The sequence below is a fragment of the Phasianus colchicus genome, chromosome 11, assembly GCF_987193195.1.
Source record: "Phasianus colchicus chromosome 11, bPhaCol1.hap1.1, whole genome shotgun sequence".
In the NCBI taxonomy this organism is placed as follows: Eukaryota; Metazoa; Chordata; class Aves; order Galliformes; family Phasianidae; genus Phasianus; species Phasianus colchicus.
In genome coordinates, this window is record NC_143446.1 from 19317841 (window position 1) to 19337081 (window position 19241).

Here is a 19241-nt window from a genome sequence, read left to right on the forward strand (position 1 = left end):
AGTTCAGCAGCAAAGTGGAAGTGCACGGAGCCTTCTACTGAGCGTGCCTGCATCTCCTCGTTAACGGGAGGCGGTGCAAGTGAGCATCATCTCAGAATAAGGGCTGAGGAAAAAGTAAAAAAATGTTACATTGCCTGGGCTCGTGTGTTTGTGTCCCTGACCTGGGACTTGGATGTTTCATGCTTAAAAATGGATTTTACCAAGTGTGGTACAAGAAGTCTTTGTGGCAAGAACACTACTGTGAACCGGAGGGGGAAAGGGAGGAACCAACTTTTCTTTCCAAGTGAACATCAAACCCTGTTGTTGCAGTCCTTGGGCTCTTTTTGCAGGTGCTGGGTGCAAATGGCAACATGCTAATGTGCAAGCTGAGTGGGTCAGGAATGGAAAAATACTTTATGGATGCATAACAGCCTCCTACTTTGCCCTTGGGAGAGGCAGCAATTTGCTGCTAGTAGCAAGATATAAATTGCCACCCCACTCTGTGCCAGCTCGGCTGGCTGGGACTTTGCAATCAGAGCAGCAGCAATTCCCACTCACCGTCCCTCTGCTAAGAAGCTGGGGGAGCAGCAGGTGCACACAGCTGCCTTCCTGTGTGCCATAAATCCACAGTCCTGCTTTGGTATCCCCCTGTGTGCACTGCACAGGGAAGGCATGGATCCTGAGGCGGATCCTGAACCGGTCGGATGGTGATGGACTTGTCTCAGTTCTGAACTTTCTGCACCTTCTGCATCAGAGAACAGCACCTTGTTTTCTTCAGTTTTTCCTGTAGATCACTGCAGCTCTTGAAGATTTTGGTGTCTAACATGAAAATCTTTACTTTGTGTGGAAATTTCTGTTCAGGACCATCAGCAGAATGTATCCACTGGGTCCTCCACTACACTGAGGGAAATCTTTACTCATTATGTGGGATGTTAATTGCATATATTTAATATCATTTTCCTCATACAGGTGGGGACTACGCAGCAAAAAGCATGGCTAGATAGAAGGCTCTCTTAGTTTGTTTTCTTTTGTATCTGTACAAAGGAGCACTACTTAATTCTATTGGCCCTATGAAATTTTATTGTGTGCTAAAATGACAGTGCTGGGAGTCTTCACAGGCATGCATTCCAATTATCTATCATTAGTCCCTTTTGCCCTGTGACGTACTCAGAAAATCAGCAGAGTGCAGGAAAATAAAAGCATACAAATTTAATTATAAAATCAAGTCACCCTTGCTGCTTCAGGGTCAGAAACCATAAACATTCCTTTTATGCAGAAACAGTGATCCTATCCCCACGCAGCAACAGATCTATGAAAGTGCAAAGTAATTATAACTTATTTTCTCCTTTCAAATTTCCAAAGCAATTTACTGAAATGGCAGCAAAATCTAGGTATCCAAATTCTACTGTCTTCTGGAACTCAAAGCAGTCTGCTAAGGTAACTTGCCCTTATTAAAGCCGTGGGATTCTGGCTGTGTCAAAACCAGCTCAATTCCATCAGCTAGGGCAGTTTTCTGATGTATCATGCCTACTTGTTCTCATCGCCTGTTTTCCTAGAATTCTTTTCTGCCTTGTTTCTGTACTTCCATCGGCAAGATTTATATTCTTGTGTTCTCTCAGGAGACTAAATGAAGCAATGGCAATGACAGTTTGATTCTGAATAGCATCCAACTTTCAGCTTCTAATCCGGAGGACTTCTGAGAACTTTTATTGGTGTCATTTACCCATCATCTTTGCGCTCCGAAGTCATTACTTCACAGGCAGCTAATCTCTTCTGCACAGGGTTTAATTATTCTCTCTGCTCTCACTGATTACACTGTGCTCCAGAATTAAGACACTGGTTTCACTGTTATTTAAAATATTACAGAAATAGGACTTTTCAGCACTTAGCTGAAAAGCTGAGGTGTTGCCTAGCATTCCTCTGTGTTGCTAATGTTTTTCATCTCCTACTGCTGCAGTGCTAGCATAGAAGACTCTTACTGGAAGCTTTTGTGATCATCTATCTCATCATGGAGACAGGTCACGTGCAAATTAGCCTGTTTGATCCCTGCAGTCCTGGTGGCTGCCTGATATATCTTCTGTTCCTCTTCTTCTTCCCTGGCTGCTGCTTGTGCAGCTGAAACAACAGCAGAGGAAGAAGTACGCAAACCAACTCAGCAGCCTGAAGTGTTTTCTGACTGAAATAGTCCAAGCAAGTCAACAATTAATTGTAGATTAGGCAGCATTAAAAGAAAAAATTAAAAATCACATACACAAACAACAAAACACTGCAAGGTGTTTTCTTGTGACAGAAATCACATAGATGGTTGGGATGAACATCCGTATTACAGCACCCTTAAAATTAAGGTGGTGTCTACTACTTAGTCTTTTTTTCAGTATTTCCTCCCTGAATTCTTGAACAGTTTTGGCTCCTTGGACCCTTTTTTGTATTTATACACAACCTAAGCCCAGCCTCTTGTTTGCTGGTGATCTGATAGGATTCTATTTCTTATCTCTCCATACTCCACAGCACTTTTGAGTTTGAATTCTGTCATTTCCAGGCTGCCCTACCATTTTATCTGTTCTTAAAGCTGTAAGATTATAGGAGTCTTCTAAACTCACTGCGCTTGCAACAGCATCTCAAAGAGAAATGGAAACTTTTCTTGTGTTGGAAATGTCTGTGATTATCTTCCCAATATCCCTTCAAATCTAGCAGGTTCTTTGCATGACTTGGTCAGTATTTGTGGCTGAAGGGCCTTCATTGGTACATCCTCTACAGTCACTGAAGAACTGACCCAGCAAAGGTGTTCTGTGAGAGAAAACGTAGCCTCTGACATTCCAGAGAGGCTGCAGAAGGAGCAGGAGATTGACAACGACTGCTGCAGGAGAAGCAAAGAGGGGTGCCTGTAACACTTTAGACACCAAACTGGTGATTTGCAGACTGGGATGGAGCAGAACATCCACAGGTCACCCCTGCTGTCTCCTGTGCACGCCAGCTTCACGCTGGCAGGCTCTGTGGGAATCCCCCCAGACTCGGCTTTTTTTACATGCAACTCCTCATATACTGTTGCTGCTCTTCTGTGCACCAAGAACAGAGTTCTGCACGCTGATAGCAACAGGCACAGCTCCTCATGTTGGCTGCAATGACTGTCCTTCCACTGCTGCCCAAAGCACTGTGCCTACACGCACCCGGCGTTCCGGCCCTTGCCTGCCTTGGCTGCTGAGCTCTGCCAGAGATTAGATTTGATTACATGGGAATTCATTAGGATTACCTAACGATATTAGGCACCATTACTCTGCCAAATTTCTGATGAGTAACGGCTTTGTAGTACCGCAGCCAGGGATGGGAACAGCGCAGCTCCGCCGCCGACCTCTGCTTCAGTTTCTAAGCGGCAGATCTCAGCTTTGCACATCCGTGCTTAGCAGCACCGTTATGACTTCTTCACAGCATTTCGGTGCAGGAGCAGCACGCTGGGCAGCGCGTTGGCAGCCCTGACCAGGCCTGCTCCTGCAGCTCCAGGGCAGCAGGCCTGGCAGTGGGCATCACACTGCCACACTGCCTGAGGTGACCAAGGCCGGGCACTGCACACTGCCTGAGGTGACCAAGGCCGCAGGTGGGTGCGGGGACATTTCCCACCCCGCAGTGCCACAGCTGAGCTCTGGACGTTCCTGCCTGTACCCCACAGCAGGCAGAAAATTGCTGTGTGACCACGAACCACATCTCCAGAGGAATATTTTGAGAACAAATAGTTGTATTTACAATAAACAAAAGCGAGCATCGCTTATTCAGTACTGCTGCTCCCTGCTCTCAGTAGCGGTGTCGGCCCGTGGCGCTGACACGGACCCCAGCCTGGCAGAGCGCTCCCTGAGGTAACTCCGCGGCGGGCCCGCGCTCCCGGCCCGGCTGTGGGCGCGGCGCGGTGCACGCTGGGAGCCGTAGTCCCGTCAGGGCGCTGCCCGCCTCCAGCGCGCGGCGCGCGGCGCGGCCGGGACTCCGCTACCCAGAATGCCCCGCGCGACTATATAAGGCGCGGCGGCGCGCTCGGGGCGCAGTAACCATGTGGATGCGTGGCTGAGGCGGCGGCAGCTCGGCGCAGCCTTCATCCTAACGGAGCGGGCAGCGCCGCCGGCCAGCATGGGGCTGCACCGCTAGCCCGCCCCGCGCACCGCAGCCAGGTAGGGATGGGGGGAGGCTGCGGGCGGGGGAGGGCAGCGGGTCCGGCGGGAGATAGCGCTGCGGGTGGGAGAACGCGGCTCTCGCCGCCCGGATCCACGGTGTGGGCAGCGTGCGGGGCAGCGCGCGGGGCCGCCGTGCGGTTCGGCCGTTAGCAGCGCCGTGCCCGTGCGGGCGCTCCTCGGGGTGCCGTTCGGGCTCCTCGCTCTGCCGCTGCCCCGGGGCGCCCGGACCCCCGGGCCCCGCAGTGCTGTCCCGGCCCGAAGGCCCCGAGCTGCGCTGCCCGGCCGCGTGCGGGCTGTGAGCTGCCGAGCCCGAGCCTTCCCGGCCGAAGTTACTCCGCGCTCGGGCACCGCGCTGCTCCCGTGCTGCGATGTGAGCCCGTGTCCTCGCACGGCGCTGCGGGCCCTCAGTGCCCCGCGGTTCTGAGTGGTAACGGGCCGCTGGCTGACCGCCGCGGGAAGCGGCGCGGCTGTAACGGGGCGCTTTGGAGCGAGCCGCGACTCCGGACCCAGGGGGACGTGGGGCGGGCGGAGCGGGGCCGGAGGAGACCGCGGTGATGGAGGAGAACCTCCGCTGAGAGCTGGGGAGGGCAGCCCGGGGAACAGAAGGCTCCGGGAGTCCTCGCTGCGGCCTTCCGCCACCTGAAGGGAGCCGATGAACGGGAGAGCGACTTTGTGCGTGGTCTGTTAGCGGTGGGACGTGTGGAGTGGTTTTAAACTGTGACGGGGAGATTTAGATTGGATATGCGGGGACAGTTGTTGCAGTGAGGTCCCGGCGGTGCTGCACCATCCCTGGAGGGGCCCTGGGCTGCCTGAGCTGGGGGCGGCCAGAACCGGAGGGATTGGGGCTGGGGGGGCTTTGAGGGCCCTTCCAACCCAACCGTCCTGTGGTTCTGTGATAAGCAGATGTCAAACCCAGCAACTTGTAACGGTGTGAATGGGCGCTGATTGGTGTGCGTACACAAAAAGGAGTCATTGTGAGTATAAAAAACACAAACAATTCCGTTGTTTTTCCAAACAAGTTGTTACAGGAGTGCTGCGCTGTAGAACTGTTTATCTAGCTAATTACTTTTAATGCTTTTTAGCCTTTTTTTTTTGTCAATAGTGTTTTTTTTCTTGTTAAAACACCTTGTTCTGCCCTGAGACCGAAGGCTTTGCCCAGCTGTGTTTCCCCTGCTCCCACCTGCTTGTTTTGCAGTGTTCATTAAGCCTTGAAATAGGGAACTGGGTTTTCTCTTAGAGTGGTTCATAAATTAGGAACTAAACCAGCAGAGTAACCCTCATTTGCCTTTGCAGTTGTGGGGTGGAGCTTAACTGTGGGAAATTGTCTTCTAAGATTTGCTGGCCATGAGCAGCAGCATTGGAGCGTGGAGAGCATGAGGGTGCACAAGTGGCTGGAGCCTTTGGTAGTGGCTGTTGGAGCTACAGGTGTGAGGAAGGGCACCCAGCATGAGTCCCTGGTTGTAAATGGAGGAGAGGAAGTCGGTGGGATCTTATGGCACTGCACTGTGGAGGTGGATGCTATTGAAGCCAAACCTGTGTTTCAGTGCTGTGTAAAACAGGACCCAGACGTGCAGAGCCCTGTCGTGTCATCTTGTTCTGCCCTTTGGATGGAGCAGTCAGTGAGCTGACTGTGCTGCTCCCTGGTGATGCTGTGCAAGGTCCTTAGTGCAGTGTAAAAAGTGGCAAAGCTGCTTGTAATGGGACCTGCGGTACTGTAAGGCTGTAGCTGTGAGGGCAGCTGTGGTTGTAGGGCCGTGCCTTGTGGCAGGAGGGATGCAGGACCCCATGGGGGGGTGGAAGGGAAGCAGCTCACAAAGCAGCTTAGGGAGATCGAAGGGGCTTAGAGCTGGGAATGGTGTGCTGGGAGAAAGTTATGTAAATGCAGCAGTTCTGTCATAGCATGGCTGTGATATTAATCTGGGTACATAAATATCTTCCTTATGGAATGTTCCAAATGAGTTTCTGTTTCTTGACGTAGTACTGTCACTTATTCCTATTGCTCCAGTAGCTTTTTATTGTGTAATAGCGTGGAAGATGAGTGGGGAAAACATTGAGCAGTTCTGTACAGCCCCTGTATTGAGCCTGAGTGCACACAGGTGCTGATTTACAGGTGGTGTAAGGCAGGGAACTCCAAAGCCCATTGGCAGATCCTATCCGTGTCTGTGGTGACTCAGAGTGGTTCCATCATGCATCTCCTGTTCGGGAAACTGTAGCTCCAACTGGAGCAAAGCTGCAGAATTCAGCTGTGTGTTCTGAACTCGGAAACGCTTCTTATTCCTATCTGTGGTTTTGGTGAAGCCTATCAAAACTTGCATGAGAACCAACTTATTTTTCCTTCCTGACGCTGCTGTATAGTGAGAAAAAAAGTCATCGTAGACCTGGGCAAGTTAACCCTGTAGGGAGAAAAAAGTTTGAGAAGTGTGTGGAAGCAGGCGTTCCTTTGCTGGCATACAGCTTGCAGCAGTGTGACTCTGTCCCTGTGTGCCAGAACACTCCTGGAGGGGTGGAGCAGGGAGCTCAGTTTGTGCTTCTCCCATCACTGCTGCACAGATCAGCAAGGGCTGGTAAAAGGCTCTGAGAAACGAATTTTTGGATTAGGATGTTACAGCGTTCCTGCTGTTGGAGTAACGTGATACTGAGTTATAGGGAAGGAGGCCTGGATGCCGAATCCGGATGCAATGATGTGTACTTAAAGGATTCATTGCTCTCCTCATCCTTGCCCTGTGCAGGGTGTGTGAAGGCAGAAGGCAGTGATCTCTGTCCATGTACATGCAAGAAATTTGATCACAGTAGGCCGAAAATGTATGCTGCCAGAGGGCTGTGGCTTTTTTTTTAATAATTTCTGGGAATTGCTTAGTAGCAGTTTAGTATGAAAGTTCAACAAATATTTGGTTTGCATCCTGGCAAACTTTCCTGCTCTTGAAAAATTCAGAAATCTGCCAGGAAGTTCTGAAGAAAGAAGTGTTAATTGTAGTATTGTGGTGTCTGTGTCCTGTCTGCAGCCCATGCAGGCACAGGGGCAGATGCTGCTTACTGACGGTGCTTGATCTAAAGGGTTAAATGAAAACTGATGTATCTTCTGATTGAAATAAATCAGTGTTTGCCATTCCTTCATCTACAAAGGTTAAGCAGATTCAGTTGCTGATGCTCTTTATGAGCTAAGTTGGTACAGTATTTCAAAAGTTTGCTTCAGAAGAATGACTCGTGCTTGAGTTCTAGATAACTGCTGGGAGGCGGACACGTTCACCCAGCCCAAGAACTTGAGCATCCCCTGCACTGCAGCCACAGCAGCTGGGTTTTTTGGGTCAGGAGGGTGCAAAGTAGGTCCCCTGGCCACCAGTGGTTGCCCACGTGCTGGTCATGTGCTGGCAGGGGGCTCCTCCTCCCCGGCGCCTTGTCCCAGGCACTTGGGCTCTCTCTGCAGACCTGGCTGCCTGCTGAGGTGTCCAGGAGAGAAGGAGCCAGCTCACCCCATAGGGCTGCTGCAGCTGCAAGCCGGGTACGACTCAAGTCTTCAGCTGGAGAGCCCTGCTAGGGGAAGAGAAGCGTTGGCACTACTGCCAGTGGGGACCTGAAGTTACCAGGAGCCATCCTGCAGAGCCCAATCCTGGAAGGAGACTCCAGTGAGACCATGGAGGGCAGAGAACCTCCGCCAAGGTAAAGGAGGAGGTGGGAAGTGCAGCACTTAGGATAGGTGAAAGAGTTGTGTGAGGACAGTCTGGGGAGATGGACAGGCAGAAGAAAAATGCTTCCCTAGATCTAGAGAGCTTTGTATTTGCCAGAAGCTTGCATCTCTTGAAGAAAGAAGTGTGGGCTGTAGGAGGCAGCCCATTGTGGGTGAGGTCTGGTAGGTGTATGGCTATGCAGAGTGCAAAGATCTATGTGCTTTTCTGGCCGGGCTTCAGTAGATGCTGTAAACCATGCTCGCTCTCCTTACCCCTGACATTGGTTGCTCTATTTCTTTTGGCATGTTCCAAATCTCTCGTAATAAAATATTCTGGAAAACACTGTGTGCTCATAGGGCTTCACCAGGAAGCTGGCATCTAGGCTGCTTTCTCCCACCAAGTCTAGAGCCAGTAAGTATGGGCCTCAGTAAGCATCAACTTCAGCAAATGCTGCCCACTTCTAATGGAATTAAAAAGTTGCTGTCAGGTCACATTTGGTTTGAAACTTTAAAAATGATTTGTTCCCTGACAGTGCATCTCTAATAGGTGCTCTTTTTTGGCTCCTGCCTGTCAGTGGGATCTGTCAGCTGTGTTTCTGACATCAGCCTGATGGCTGTGGTGGGAGATGCCTATCACAGTGTACTGCTGCCCGGTGCCTTGTTAGGGGTGTTTGGGTGGGTTTTCTGTCATGGCCAGGTGGCTGTTTGCCCACCTGGCTGTTCTGGACAGCTAAAAATAATCAGTGTCATGCATATTTGTTGTGTGGAGGATGTTCTTGAGGCTAAAGTTGACAAAATGTGTTCCTTTATCTGTTTCTCCCTTTTTATTAAATCGTGTTTCATTGCACCTATTAAGTATTACCTTCTGAGTAACTTTCTAATTGTAATGGCAACTGTAAATAAATTGATTTATCTGCTCAGCACCGAAAAGTATGGCTAGAATGCAATTAACTTGGCCATTGTCATGCTGGATGAATTTAAAAGATTTGCAATGAGCGCAGGGAGCCCTTTATTGGCTTTGGGCTCAGCCTGCTGTGTGCCCTGTGCTAAGTCCTGTGTGCTGCTGCATCCTTCTCCTCATCCTCCACCTGCAAGCTGTAGAAAAATCTGTTGCGTTTTAAGCATTAAGGCTGAAAATTACTTTTCTGAGAAAGTACGTTTCTCCTTTTTAATCTAACAGTTCATCAGAAGAAAACTTGTCTGTGGATAGCAGGCTTCTGGACATGAGAGGCTGCAGTTAAATGGAAAACAAGATCGTGTGGTAGATAAACATACCGTGCTGATATCTTTTAAAATGTGTAATCTGTAAAATGACAACACCTGTCCCTGCTGTTGGAGCCTGCAGCCTTTGTTCCATGGCCCAGCCCTGCTGCTTTCCCTTTCCCACTGGGCTGTGTGTGCTACGGTCTGTTAAGCCAGGCTTTGAAAGTGGCAGTGCAGCAGTTTGCAGCCCCATAAGAGTGATTATTCACTGGGTGATCTTTAAAAGGGTGCTTCCTTCTTGCTTTAGCTGCTTTAATGGAATTCTTATGAACCTTTCTCACAGCCCTCCGGGAGGAAACCTTCCTTCATTCTTTATTAAATTGAAATAAAAATGGAGAACAGAAGCTTTTTTGTTTCAGTTTTTATGGCAGGAATTGCACCTGTAAAAATAGATACAAAATGCTGGGAGGATCCCATCTCAAGCATGTGGAAGTCATTAGAAAAGTGTATGGTAGGAGCAACATTGGATTGAGGCTGTAGGTCTGACTTGGGTCGGATCACCTTCTTGTGAAGTTTCAATTTGCAGAGGTGCTCCAGCACCCAACTTTCACTTACACCCGGGGAGACTGGGGGCGTTTAGAAGTAATCCTGCATGGCCTGACTCACAAATATCAGGGACGCAGTTCTGCTTGGTTCTGTCCCTTAGGTGTGCCTGGTCTCCTGGGTTCCCATCTGACCAAGTCTTTGTGATGCTGCTGGTGCCTGCTAAGTGAGGGGAGTCCTCATATGCATGGTGGTGGCTTTTGCCATTAAGCGGTCCTTTGTTTGCTTTCTAGCTTTTGTTGTCTCTATTCTTAAAAAACGTATTTCTTTTCTGTTAAAAACCAAACCTGAACTTTGGCTGCGAAGCTTCCTGTCTGCAGCATTAACCTGGAGCAGTTCAGCGCAGTTTGAGATCTGATTCTTACCTAAACAGTCTAAATAGGGAAAAAGACTTTGATAAGTGCTGCCCCAGTTTCTGAAAAGTACGTATAAGATCATAAGTCTCTATTTAATTGAGCAATAAACCACAGTGAAAGTATAATAGAGAACTGAGCGCATCATGGGACCACAAGGCACAGCGAGGAGCTTTCTTGTTCAAAATAAACATTATTAGAGCCATCTTCTAAAGATTAAGTCATTCGTATCGCAGTTGCTGGAAATCTGCTGTCAGTGATGAGACTTATTGGGTCTTGTTTATTTTACAAATAGGATTTGCAGTCATAGGTTAGAGTATTAAAATCCCACACAAAGCAGATGCATGAGACGTGGTATCTGCAAAATAGCTTGAAATTCTTTGAGAAGTCTTTCAGTGCTCAGTTGCTGAAGGCGAGGAATAGCATCCTGCAGGAGTTTTGTTTCAGTGGTTTCCATCTGTAAGGAGGAACTTCAGATAGGGCCTCGACTCTTGCTCAAGGAAAACAAACCTCCAGCGTTGCTCTGAATCCTGCTTGCTTCTGAGTGTGGAGATTGGGATGAGTGATGGGAGAAATTAGTGTGATATGTTTACAAAGCAGTTGCATTTCCTATTCTGAGATCTTCAAAAAGCAGATGTCTCATTTAGGTATTTGATATGTAACAGTCAGTTTGATTTCTAAGTGTTTTCACTGCTAATTCTGCTTTAACTGCCATTATGAAGTGTGTTTGCATGGGAACACGAGTTGAAATCTCCCAGCTGAGATTCAGTGACAGTATCAAACTTGCTGTGGCTGAATCAAGGTCAGTGGGCTGAGCACATGGCCTGCCTGTGCTGCTCCTACTTGTTAGCATTCACTGCGTGCAGTGCAGCTCATTTTAAGGGTGTGCAAGACGGAATCTGTAGGGATGTGACCAAAAATGGGCTCTGCGTTTCCTACAGTTGCTGTCCCATCACAGACCAGGCATCAAAGCAGCACGGAGCAGCAGGGCAATGCTCATGCTAAAGCTCTGGAGGTGTTCCCTTTGCTTTAGTTTGCTTCCTGGATTTAGCTAATGCACTCTCATGTCCAGTCCCATGCATCAAAGCTGTAGGAGGGCAGAATGACTTTGAGAGGTGCACCTTGCAGATTCTGCGGGGCTCTGTATTTGTTATTTGTGTTTATCTTCTTCAATAGGGACTTAGTTTTGTTTTCCTGTGCAGATAAATTGTGCATAAAGTGTATCTGAAGACACACTGGCTTTTACGTAGATGATAGGCGGGTTGAAGTCATTGCCTACATAATTGGAAGAATTTAAGCTGTCAGGGCTTAAAGATGAACACTTCCTTTTCTTTTTGAGCTTTTTTTCTGTGCTCGTGGGTAAATACAGCCAACTTCCCAATGCAACAGCCTACCTCTAGTTCATATTCCATTTCTCATCTTAAGCATTGCAAAGTTTGTCAGTATTCCTTCTTTTCCCCCAAAGCAGAAGAGCCTTTGTCTCCTTTAACAACTCATGCTGCTGCTGCCCGCCATGCAGCCATCTGTGTTACAGACCTCCAGCACGTGTCTGGAGAAACCCAGCTCACCTTTTCCGTGCCCGTATGCCCGCATTGCTGCACTGCTGTCATCTCCTGACCTTCCATTTGTTAAGGAGTTTTACTTCAGCTTTGATGACGACATGGCAGAGCTGCCAGGAATTGGTTCTATGCAGCACCGACGGTGCCCTTGGGGTCCTCCCCTCTAGTAATAATCAATGGCTCTTGGCACTGGCATATCTAAAATAAACATAAGCCTCACTCTGAAATTTGTTTATCTACAGAGCGCAATTGCTTTTTGAGCAGTGATTTTGCTTTGAACACCACCACGGGCTGTGCATGCAGGAATCCCCATCCCTTGTTCCTCAGGGGTCACTGCTGCCAGCCTGTGCCCGGTGCTGTGGATCCCACGTGTGGGAAGGTCTGTGTGCCCCGGCTGTGCTGTGTGCATGGCTGTACTGCCCAGCCTAACCGAGCTTTCCCTCCGGACTCCCTGACGTAGGGAACCCACAGACCTCCATGCAGGTGAGATTTTGGGGTCACACTGACAACCAGTTGCTTTGACAGGGTTTTCAAGCTGGTCACCTGGGAACATGACTTTTGAAAAGCTTAGAATTTTTTTTTTTGGTCTCAGATATCTTAGTTGTCCTGAGACTCAAAGGTGGGAAATACTCAATTTCTGTTAGTTTAACGCAAATAATTGATTAACCAGTGGGCTAATTTTGTTAGGTGTCAGTAGTCCTTGGGAGGAGCCTAGGAAAGCAGCTTACAACTAAACAGAGCTGCTTTGGAAATGATTCCCTTCATGTGTGACCACGATGTGGGTCACTCAGCCCCTCGCCCCACCTGCTGGAGCCTGGGGGGAAATGCGGAGTGGGTGGCTCATGCTCTGGGAAATAGTTACTGCAATGCCAAAATCTGATTGCACATCCTCAAGCCTGCTTCTGTTCAGTGGTCTGGGATATCAGGGTTTGTTTGTTTGTTTTTTGGCAGAGGAAAAAATCTTTTCTAGTGGAAATCAATAATTTTGACCTGCATGTTTTCTTGGGAACTGCTTTGGTAAACATCTGCCTCTTCCAAAGGAAAATAACGCAGTCCTGGAAGTAATTCCTGCTGAAAGGGATCCTTACCTGCCGTGGTAGAACAGAGGAGTTACGAGCTAGAAATGCAATGTGTGTAGTGATGCTGTAACACTCCACTGCCCCAAGGCTCTGAAGTATCAGAAATCAGTGCAAGTGTGCGAGCAGAGCAGGCGTTGTGTCCCCGGAATCACCGCGCTTTCTCTATGCTCGGCTACTCCTTGCTTGGGGTCTGTGAGCTTAAGGCAGAGCTTTCATTCTGAGGATCTGAAAGCTTGTTTTGTAAGAAGTTTTTGTAGTTAACTTCCAAGTCAGGAAATCGGGAAAGCTGAGGTCCTGAGATGCTAATTGAGTTTCTCTGCTTATTTCTGATGTTTTCTGGCATGTATTTTAAAACAGATAGTGATGGTTTCTGTCCACTTATGAAGAGGGAAGGGAACTTTTTTTTTTTTTTTTTTTTTTTCCCACACAGAGCATGCTTTTTTATGTAGAGGGTGGTGAGGCACTGGAACAGGTTGCCCAAGGAGGCTGTGGATGCCCCATCCCTGCAGGCATTCAAGGCCAGGCTGGATGTGGCTCTGGGCAGCCTGGGCTGCTGGTTGGCGACCTGCACATAGCAGGGGGTTGGAACTGGATGAGCATTGTGCTCCTTTTCAACCCAGGCCATTCTGTGAACTGGGCTCTGTAGCATATGCAGTGGCTGAAGGACTTGGCATTAAGCAAGCAACCTGTAGCCAAACACATTGCTTCTGTGCATGCAGGTTTGATTTCAGAGGAGCTGAGATTTCTCACTCTGCAACTCTGCATGTGATCTTGGCCTGTTCTTGTTTGGGTTTTTCTTGGTTGTTTTTTTTTTTTCATTTTGGTTTCAACTGTACAAGTGGCACAATGACTTACAGCCATGAGAATGTCCAACACATGTTTTGGCTTAGCAACTGTGTTTTTTGCCCCCCACCCCCATCGTTTTGGGGCCAGGCAATGAGGAGGGATGGCTGTTTGCAGCTTTGCAGAAGAGAAGTGCAGCCTTTGGTTTTTGCCAGCACTCTGATATCTGCTGTGTATTATCAGCATTAACTTTTAAATCCCTCAAATCTGTCCTCGTTGATCTCCAGCCTTGCTTAATAAACTTGAGCCTTACACCTTTGGTAAACAAGTTAATACTCATTGAAAAAAGATATTTATCCCACGCACATGTCAGGGCTGAGCTCTATATCAGCACAATTTCCTGCTGCGTATCTCCTGATGGTAGATTGCTTGGAGTTGATTTTGGTGTGTCGTGCTTGATGTGAGGGAGGTGAACGTGTTTGCAGTTATTTTTCCTTGCAGTCCTGTCCTGGGCTTTGCCCTTTGGAGCATCGCCGACCTGCGGGAGTGAGCAGCTCAGGGTGATTCAGTGCTGCCTGCTGGTAGGAGCCTCATGGGCAGAGAGCTTAACTCAGTGTTTTGAGGTTGGTGATCAAAAGCCACAGCTTAGGAACGTCTCCAAGAAACCAGTAAATGGCTTTTGAAAGGACATCTTTGAAAATCTCTCTGGTCGGGCTTCTTTTTATCAGGGCTCCTGTTGTTTGTCTCTCTCTGTTGCAGTGGCAGATGGAAACTTGCTGTTCTGTATTTGTTTAAATGGCAGGTAAGTCCTGTGCCATTCAGCCCAGGATTTGGGGCTTTGAAGAAAATAACGGTGTTCTTAATGCTGCAGAAGCTGTCGAGGCTGAGTCGTTGCCCCTCTGCCTTACGTTTGTTTTTAAACAGGATCGAACATTCCTCATTTCACAGGGATTTGGCTTCTTGATACGTCATTTAAAGTATTTGTCCCTGAAAAATCTGAAGCTTTACATTCTCAGATGTGAAATCCTTTGTGGGGCATATTGAGTGGTCTTGCTGTAATGCCCTATTTGAAGCAGCAGCTCTGGGTGCATGGCTCACCCCAGCATTCCTGTGGGTGACAGAAGCTGTTCCTTTCCAACTCCAGCGATTTCTATGGTTCTGTGAATCATGGCACTGTTTTACATTACTATTCCTGTGAGTGCTATTTCAGCACACCAGAGGACCTTTAAATACACTCATACCTACCTCTCATGTGGCGGAAGTGTTTTAGGCAGAGATATAGGCTGTAATACAGATGGTACAAGTAATGGAGCTTAAACCGAAGCTCTCTTTGTTTTTTCCCTCTTTCATGGGATGAGACACGCTGGCACGCCTGGCGTGAGGTATCTGTGAACATCTGTGGGGTAGGATATGGCTTCTAGAGAAACAACCCATGCTGCATGGGGTACCAGCAGCCTGCTGTTTTTCCCTAGCTTATTTTTCTAAGCAGGCATTTTGGCATGCTGTGTTGTCCTTGATACCTGAAATTCCAACGTGGGAGCATGTCCCATTTTCCAAACAAACACAAAGGGTCCTATTGTCATAACCTCCAGTAATTTGTATGGAGAAATCATTCTACCTAATAAGTAGTAATGTTTCACTTTATTCTTCTAGGGGCTCTAAGCCAGAGATGACCGACAAGATGTCGAGCTTCCTTCATATTGGAGATATTTGTTCTCTCTATGCAGAGGGCTCAACCAATGGATTTATTAGCACTCTGGGGTAAGAACAGCTGTTCTCTTGTACAAAACACATGTGTAAGAACTAACCGAGCTCAATTAGCTGTCGTGGGCCTGACTTCCAGGCAATGCTGGGCAAAGCCAAGTTGTGTTCTGTACAGATCTTGCCCTAAGTTTAAAAATGGCCTGAAATAAATATTGCAAGTTAGATTTCTTGGGAGGATGAAGGACATATTGATGGCTGTGGTATGATATTAATGTACTTGGTGGGGAGGAAGAAGCTTTCCAAAGTTAAGCTGTGGGTAGAGGGAGTGAATGAAAGTAAATGATTTTCATGTTGTCTGTCCCATGTCCATCCGTGTGTCCTGTCCTGTCCCTTCCTGCCCACCCCAGTCAGGAACAGATAGGCCCCAGTACTGATTGGAAAAAAGAAGATAGCAATGTATGTGTAGGCATTGGAAAAACAAAATTGAAAACCCTGAGCCAAACCGTTCATACACCACCGCGTAACCGCTATGACTAGTTGTGTCTTGTCCTATGGTGTTTGAGGTTTCTCAGAAAAACAAAATTGTGCTTCTTCAGTCAGAGGAGAACATTTTCAATCTTTAGCTTTGGCAACAGCCAGCCACCCTGGAGCTGTGCTGGAAGCCGTGCTGTGCCTGCTCCTGTGCCCTGAGCTTCCTCACTCAGCTCCTCTGTGCTGTCTTCTGCAAAACCATCTGAGCAGGTGCTCTGTAGGAGAGTGCCTCTCGAGCAGGAAGACATGCATCCCACCTCATTCAACAGAAAGTAGTCCTTCACATAGAAAGGCTTTGCAGAGAAACCACAGAATTGAAATATAGCTTTGACACGAGTGACAGGGTTATGTTTGATTCTGCTCAACTACTGCTTAAGAGAAATCTCTCAGAATGTTGGAAGCTGGCAGTGGAGCTGTGTATGAGTTCGGAAGAGCTTCCAGGGGGCTGGATGTGATGCAGGCACATCTGCCACCTGGTTTTAAAGCAGTGGGAAATTAGTGGGAGGGAAATAGCGTGGCACATTGCTGTGTTCTTCTGTAACGAGTAGCAAAGAAGCAACCAGAAAGCTTGATGATGTGGTGAGTGGGCACACACACAACATGCTCTTTCTCATTTCCAGTAGCCGTAAGGGCCTCAGGGTGGGTACAGTGACAGCAAATTTTTTGATGCCTACTGTCCAGATGCATCTGATAAATGAAGCTCCCAAGCAGGGTACAAAGACAGCATCCTGGTAAGTCTCTCAGCAGGAAACAATGGGCTGGAATCTCATCACAGTGACTCCAAACTAACTTGTAGGTTTAGTTCTCTAGCTATTAGGATTCTGGAAAATAAGGGGGCAGAGAAGGAAGCAGATACTGAAGATGCACCATGATCTATTATAGGAAAGAGAAGAAAATATGGGATGCTGCCAGAAGGGAAAGAAGGTATGATAAAAGCAAGGGAATGTAGTAAGTAGGGTTGGTTGAATAGTATTTGGCAAATGTATTTGACAAATTTCCCAGGTACTCGTCAAATATGAGATGCACACTGTGCAGTATTCGATCGGCTGCGTAACTGGCCAAATACTATCTGCTGAAAACTGGCAAAATGAACTGAGCAATACCATACATTTGGCTTTTTTTATTCCTAGTATTGAAGCAAGTTTGGCAGTAGATAATTCCAAAACAAGTAGAAAGTTGTTATGTTTAATCCTATACAGTGCATGATGAACATTATGCAGTGGCTGTGGCTTTTATGGCATTGCTGAGCAGATATTTTTCACCATGGGTAGTCCTTCTAGACATTACAGGCCCGAAGCACCCATTTGTTTTAGGCTTGATGAGATGTTCCGATGGCAGATTTGAAGATCCCTCAGCATTACAAGCATCCTCGTTGATTCAATTAGTACTGTTTTAAGGTAACAGCATTATAGAATGGCCACACATCTTCTGAGCCTAATTTGAGCCAGAAATCCCAATTGCTATGTGAAACATGAAATGCATTATCATCTTAATAAGCCTTCATAATCAAATTAGCTTTGTCCCATATTTAATTTAGTCTTTGTCCTGGAGAAAATTAAAGAACCAAAGAGAAGATTCAGTGTAATTGTGCTTTATACCATGTGGAGTTCTGACAGTCTTATGTCATAACGATGTGTAATGACTTGTTCATGTGGCTAATGAAGGTTGAGAAACAGATACTGCTCTACATTCTAATGTCATTTTAGCTGAATAACTCTCTTTGAAGAGTGTTCCTATTTAATATTCCTATGACGTGACTGTTGTTTAATCAGGACTTTACTTTTGCTGTTTCCCAAACTCAGTGCTGTCATCACAATGATTGCTAGCGTGTAAAATATCCTCTTCTGTGTTTTGTACCTTGTGAAGTTATTTTCTTAGTAATTTGGGAAGCTCCTCTTTGCTTTCAATTGAATCTCAGGATAAGAGGGATATACACTGCACTGAGAGTAACTGTATGGGGGATGATCAGAGTAACCCATTTGACTTTCAGTACCTTTTGGCCATTCGTTCACTAGAAGCAGGTGTTTCAGTGAGCTCAGATATTAGTGCTGTCATTCTGGTTGGAGCACGTGCATGTTTGTATAATACTGAATAGGGAGAAAATCCATGGGGAAAAAGCAACTTACTCTGAATGTTTGCATTTGCAAATCTTAGATGCGTAGAACTGTCAAGTCCACTTAGTCTCTCTGATCTCTTAATTCTTATGCACTTCTTGACTTTCCATAACTGTTGTCTCCAGATGCTCCCTGCATGTAACCAGCCTCTGCAAGGAACAACTCTCATATTCTAGATCTCAGTCTCTTTCTCAAGTTGATTCTGCATGAGAATGGACCTCTCAAACCTTTAAGACCTCTGAGTTTTATGTTCTACTTCTGTGTAGAAAGCCTCTTTGACAGATTGGTTTTAAGGAGCCAAATTATATAACTGAGCATCAAATCAGAAACAACAGAATATTTGGTTATAGTTGCATTCCTTGCAATTTGGAAATATTGTTTCATAATGGAGCAGCTCCATGTTGACACAAAGCATGCTAAGAGCAGAGCAGTGATGACAAGTACAGCTTAAATGTTTAATGTACTCTGTGGGCTTTGCATTGACCCTGCAGGTTTTGGGGTGTTTTTTTTCTTGCCAACGTGTGTTCACAGGAGAAGCTCTGTGCTGGTGTTTCCTATTTAAGTCTCTGAGGTTTGCTTATCCAATTCACTTCCTTTCTGCTAAAGCAGAAGGAGGTTAGTTTGCCCTCCTGACTTTGCTGGTGTTTATGACTGGGAAGCAGGAGGGTGTATTTATGCCTTCCTGAGGGTCAGTTTTTACTGTGGCAGTTGATGCTTCTGCCTTTCTTGATACTTGAGGAGAGCTGTGTAATCAGTGTCCAGTTCACCCGGTCATATTGTCCTGTTCTGTCTTTTAATGCAAACACAATTACACCATTATTCAAATCTGTCCAAGAGGCAATAATTGTTTTAAGGCTGTTTATCACTCAACTAGAATATGGGCTGTTCTGTCTGCACCTCGAGGAGGGGACAGAAAGCAGATGCAGTTTACAGGAGCAATTACTTACTTATTGTCCCACCTATCTAGAAGCATAGCTCTGGGCAACAGTAGAAATTAGCTGCATGCTTCTTAGAGAGATTTGGCATTTGGGCAATGTCTTCTGCTGAAGTGGCCACTTGGATAGTTACTGTGGATAAACCACTTTGGTTTTGCTAGCAAGGATTTAAGCTATTGCAAAGGAAAAGAATCTTACTTGATTTCTCATTTCTTTGCAGCCTTGTGGATGACCGGTGTGTTGTACAGCCAGAAGCAGGTGACCTTAATAACCCACCCAAAAAGTTCAGAGGTGAGTTCGCTAGGCTGTTTGTTACCATCCAGGTGGAAGAAGTCCTTCATTTTGTGCAAACTGTTCTTAAGCACCTCACTTTCTATGGAATATTTTAGCGTTGCAGTCTTCCACAAAGGGCAACTCAGAAGGGGGGTGGTAAAAGTATGTGTGTGTCTGTGAATTGAATCGAGCTGTGGGATGTGAAGGCTCTGTGAGGGGTGGCTGCAAATGGGGTCTGGCTTTCACATCTGTCCTACCAGAATGTCCCTGTAAGTTTCAGTTCTCTTTCCAGAGAGTGATTTGC

General features: G+C 47.0%; 1 protein-coding gene across 1 annotated transcript in view; it reads left to right on the forward strand.

Annotated features, from left to right (window-relative positions):
- The first annotated feature begins 3997 nt into the window (after window positions 1-3997).
- Window positions 3998-19241, forward strand: part of ITPR1 (inositol 1,4,5-trisphosphate receptor type 1) — a 150262-nt gene continuing 135018 nt past the window's right edge. Inside the window, exons 1-5 of the mRNA XM_090148490.1 lie at window positions 3998-4133; window positions 15034-15141; window positions 16236-16346; window positions 16498-16539; window positions 18885-18955. Coding sequence (XP_090004616.1) covers window positions 15050-15141; window positions 16236-16346; window positions 16498-16539; window positions 18885-18955 — 316 coding nt within the window. The 5' untranslated portion in view covers window positions 3998-4133; window positions 15034-15049. The remainder of the gene's footprint in view (window positions 4134-15033; window positions 15142-16235; window positions 16347-16497; window positions 16540-18884; window positions 18956-19241) is intronic.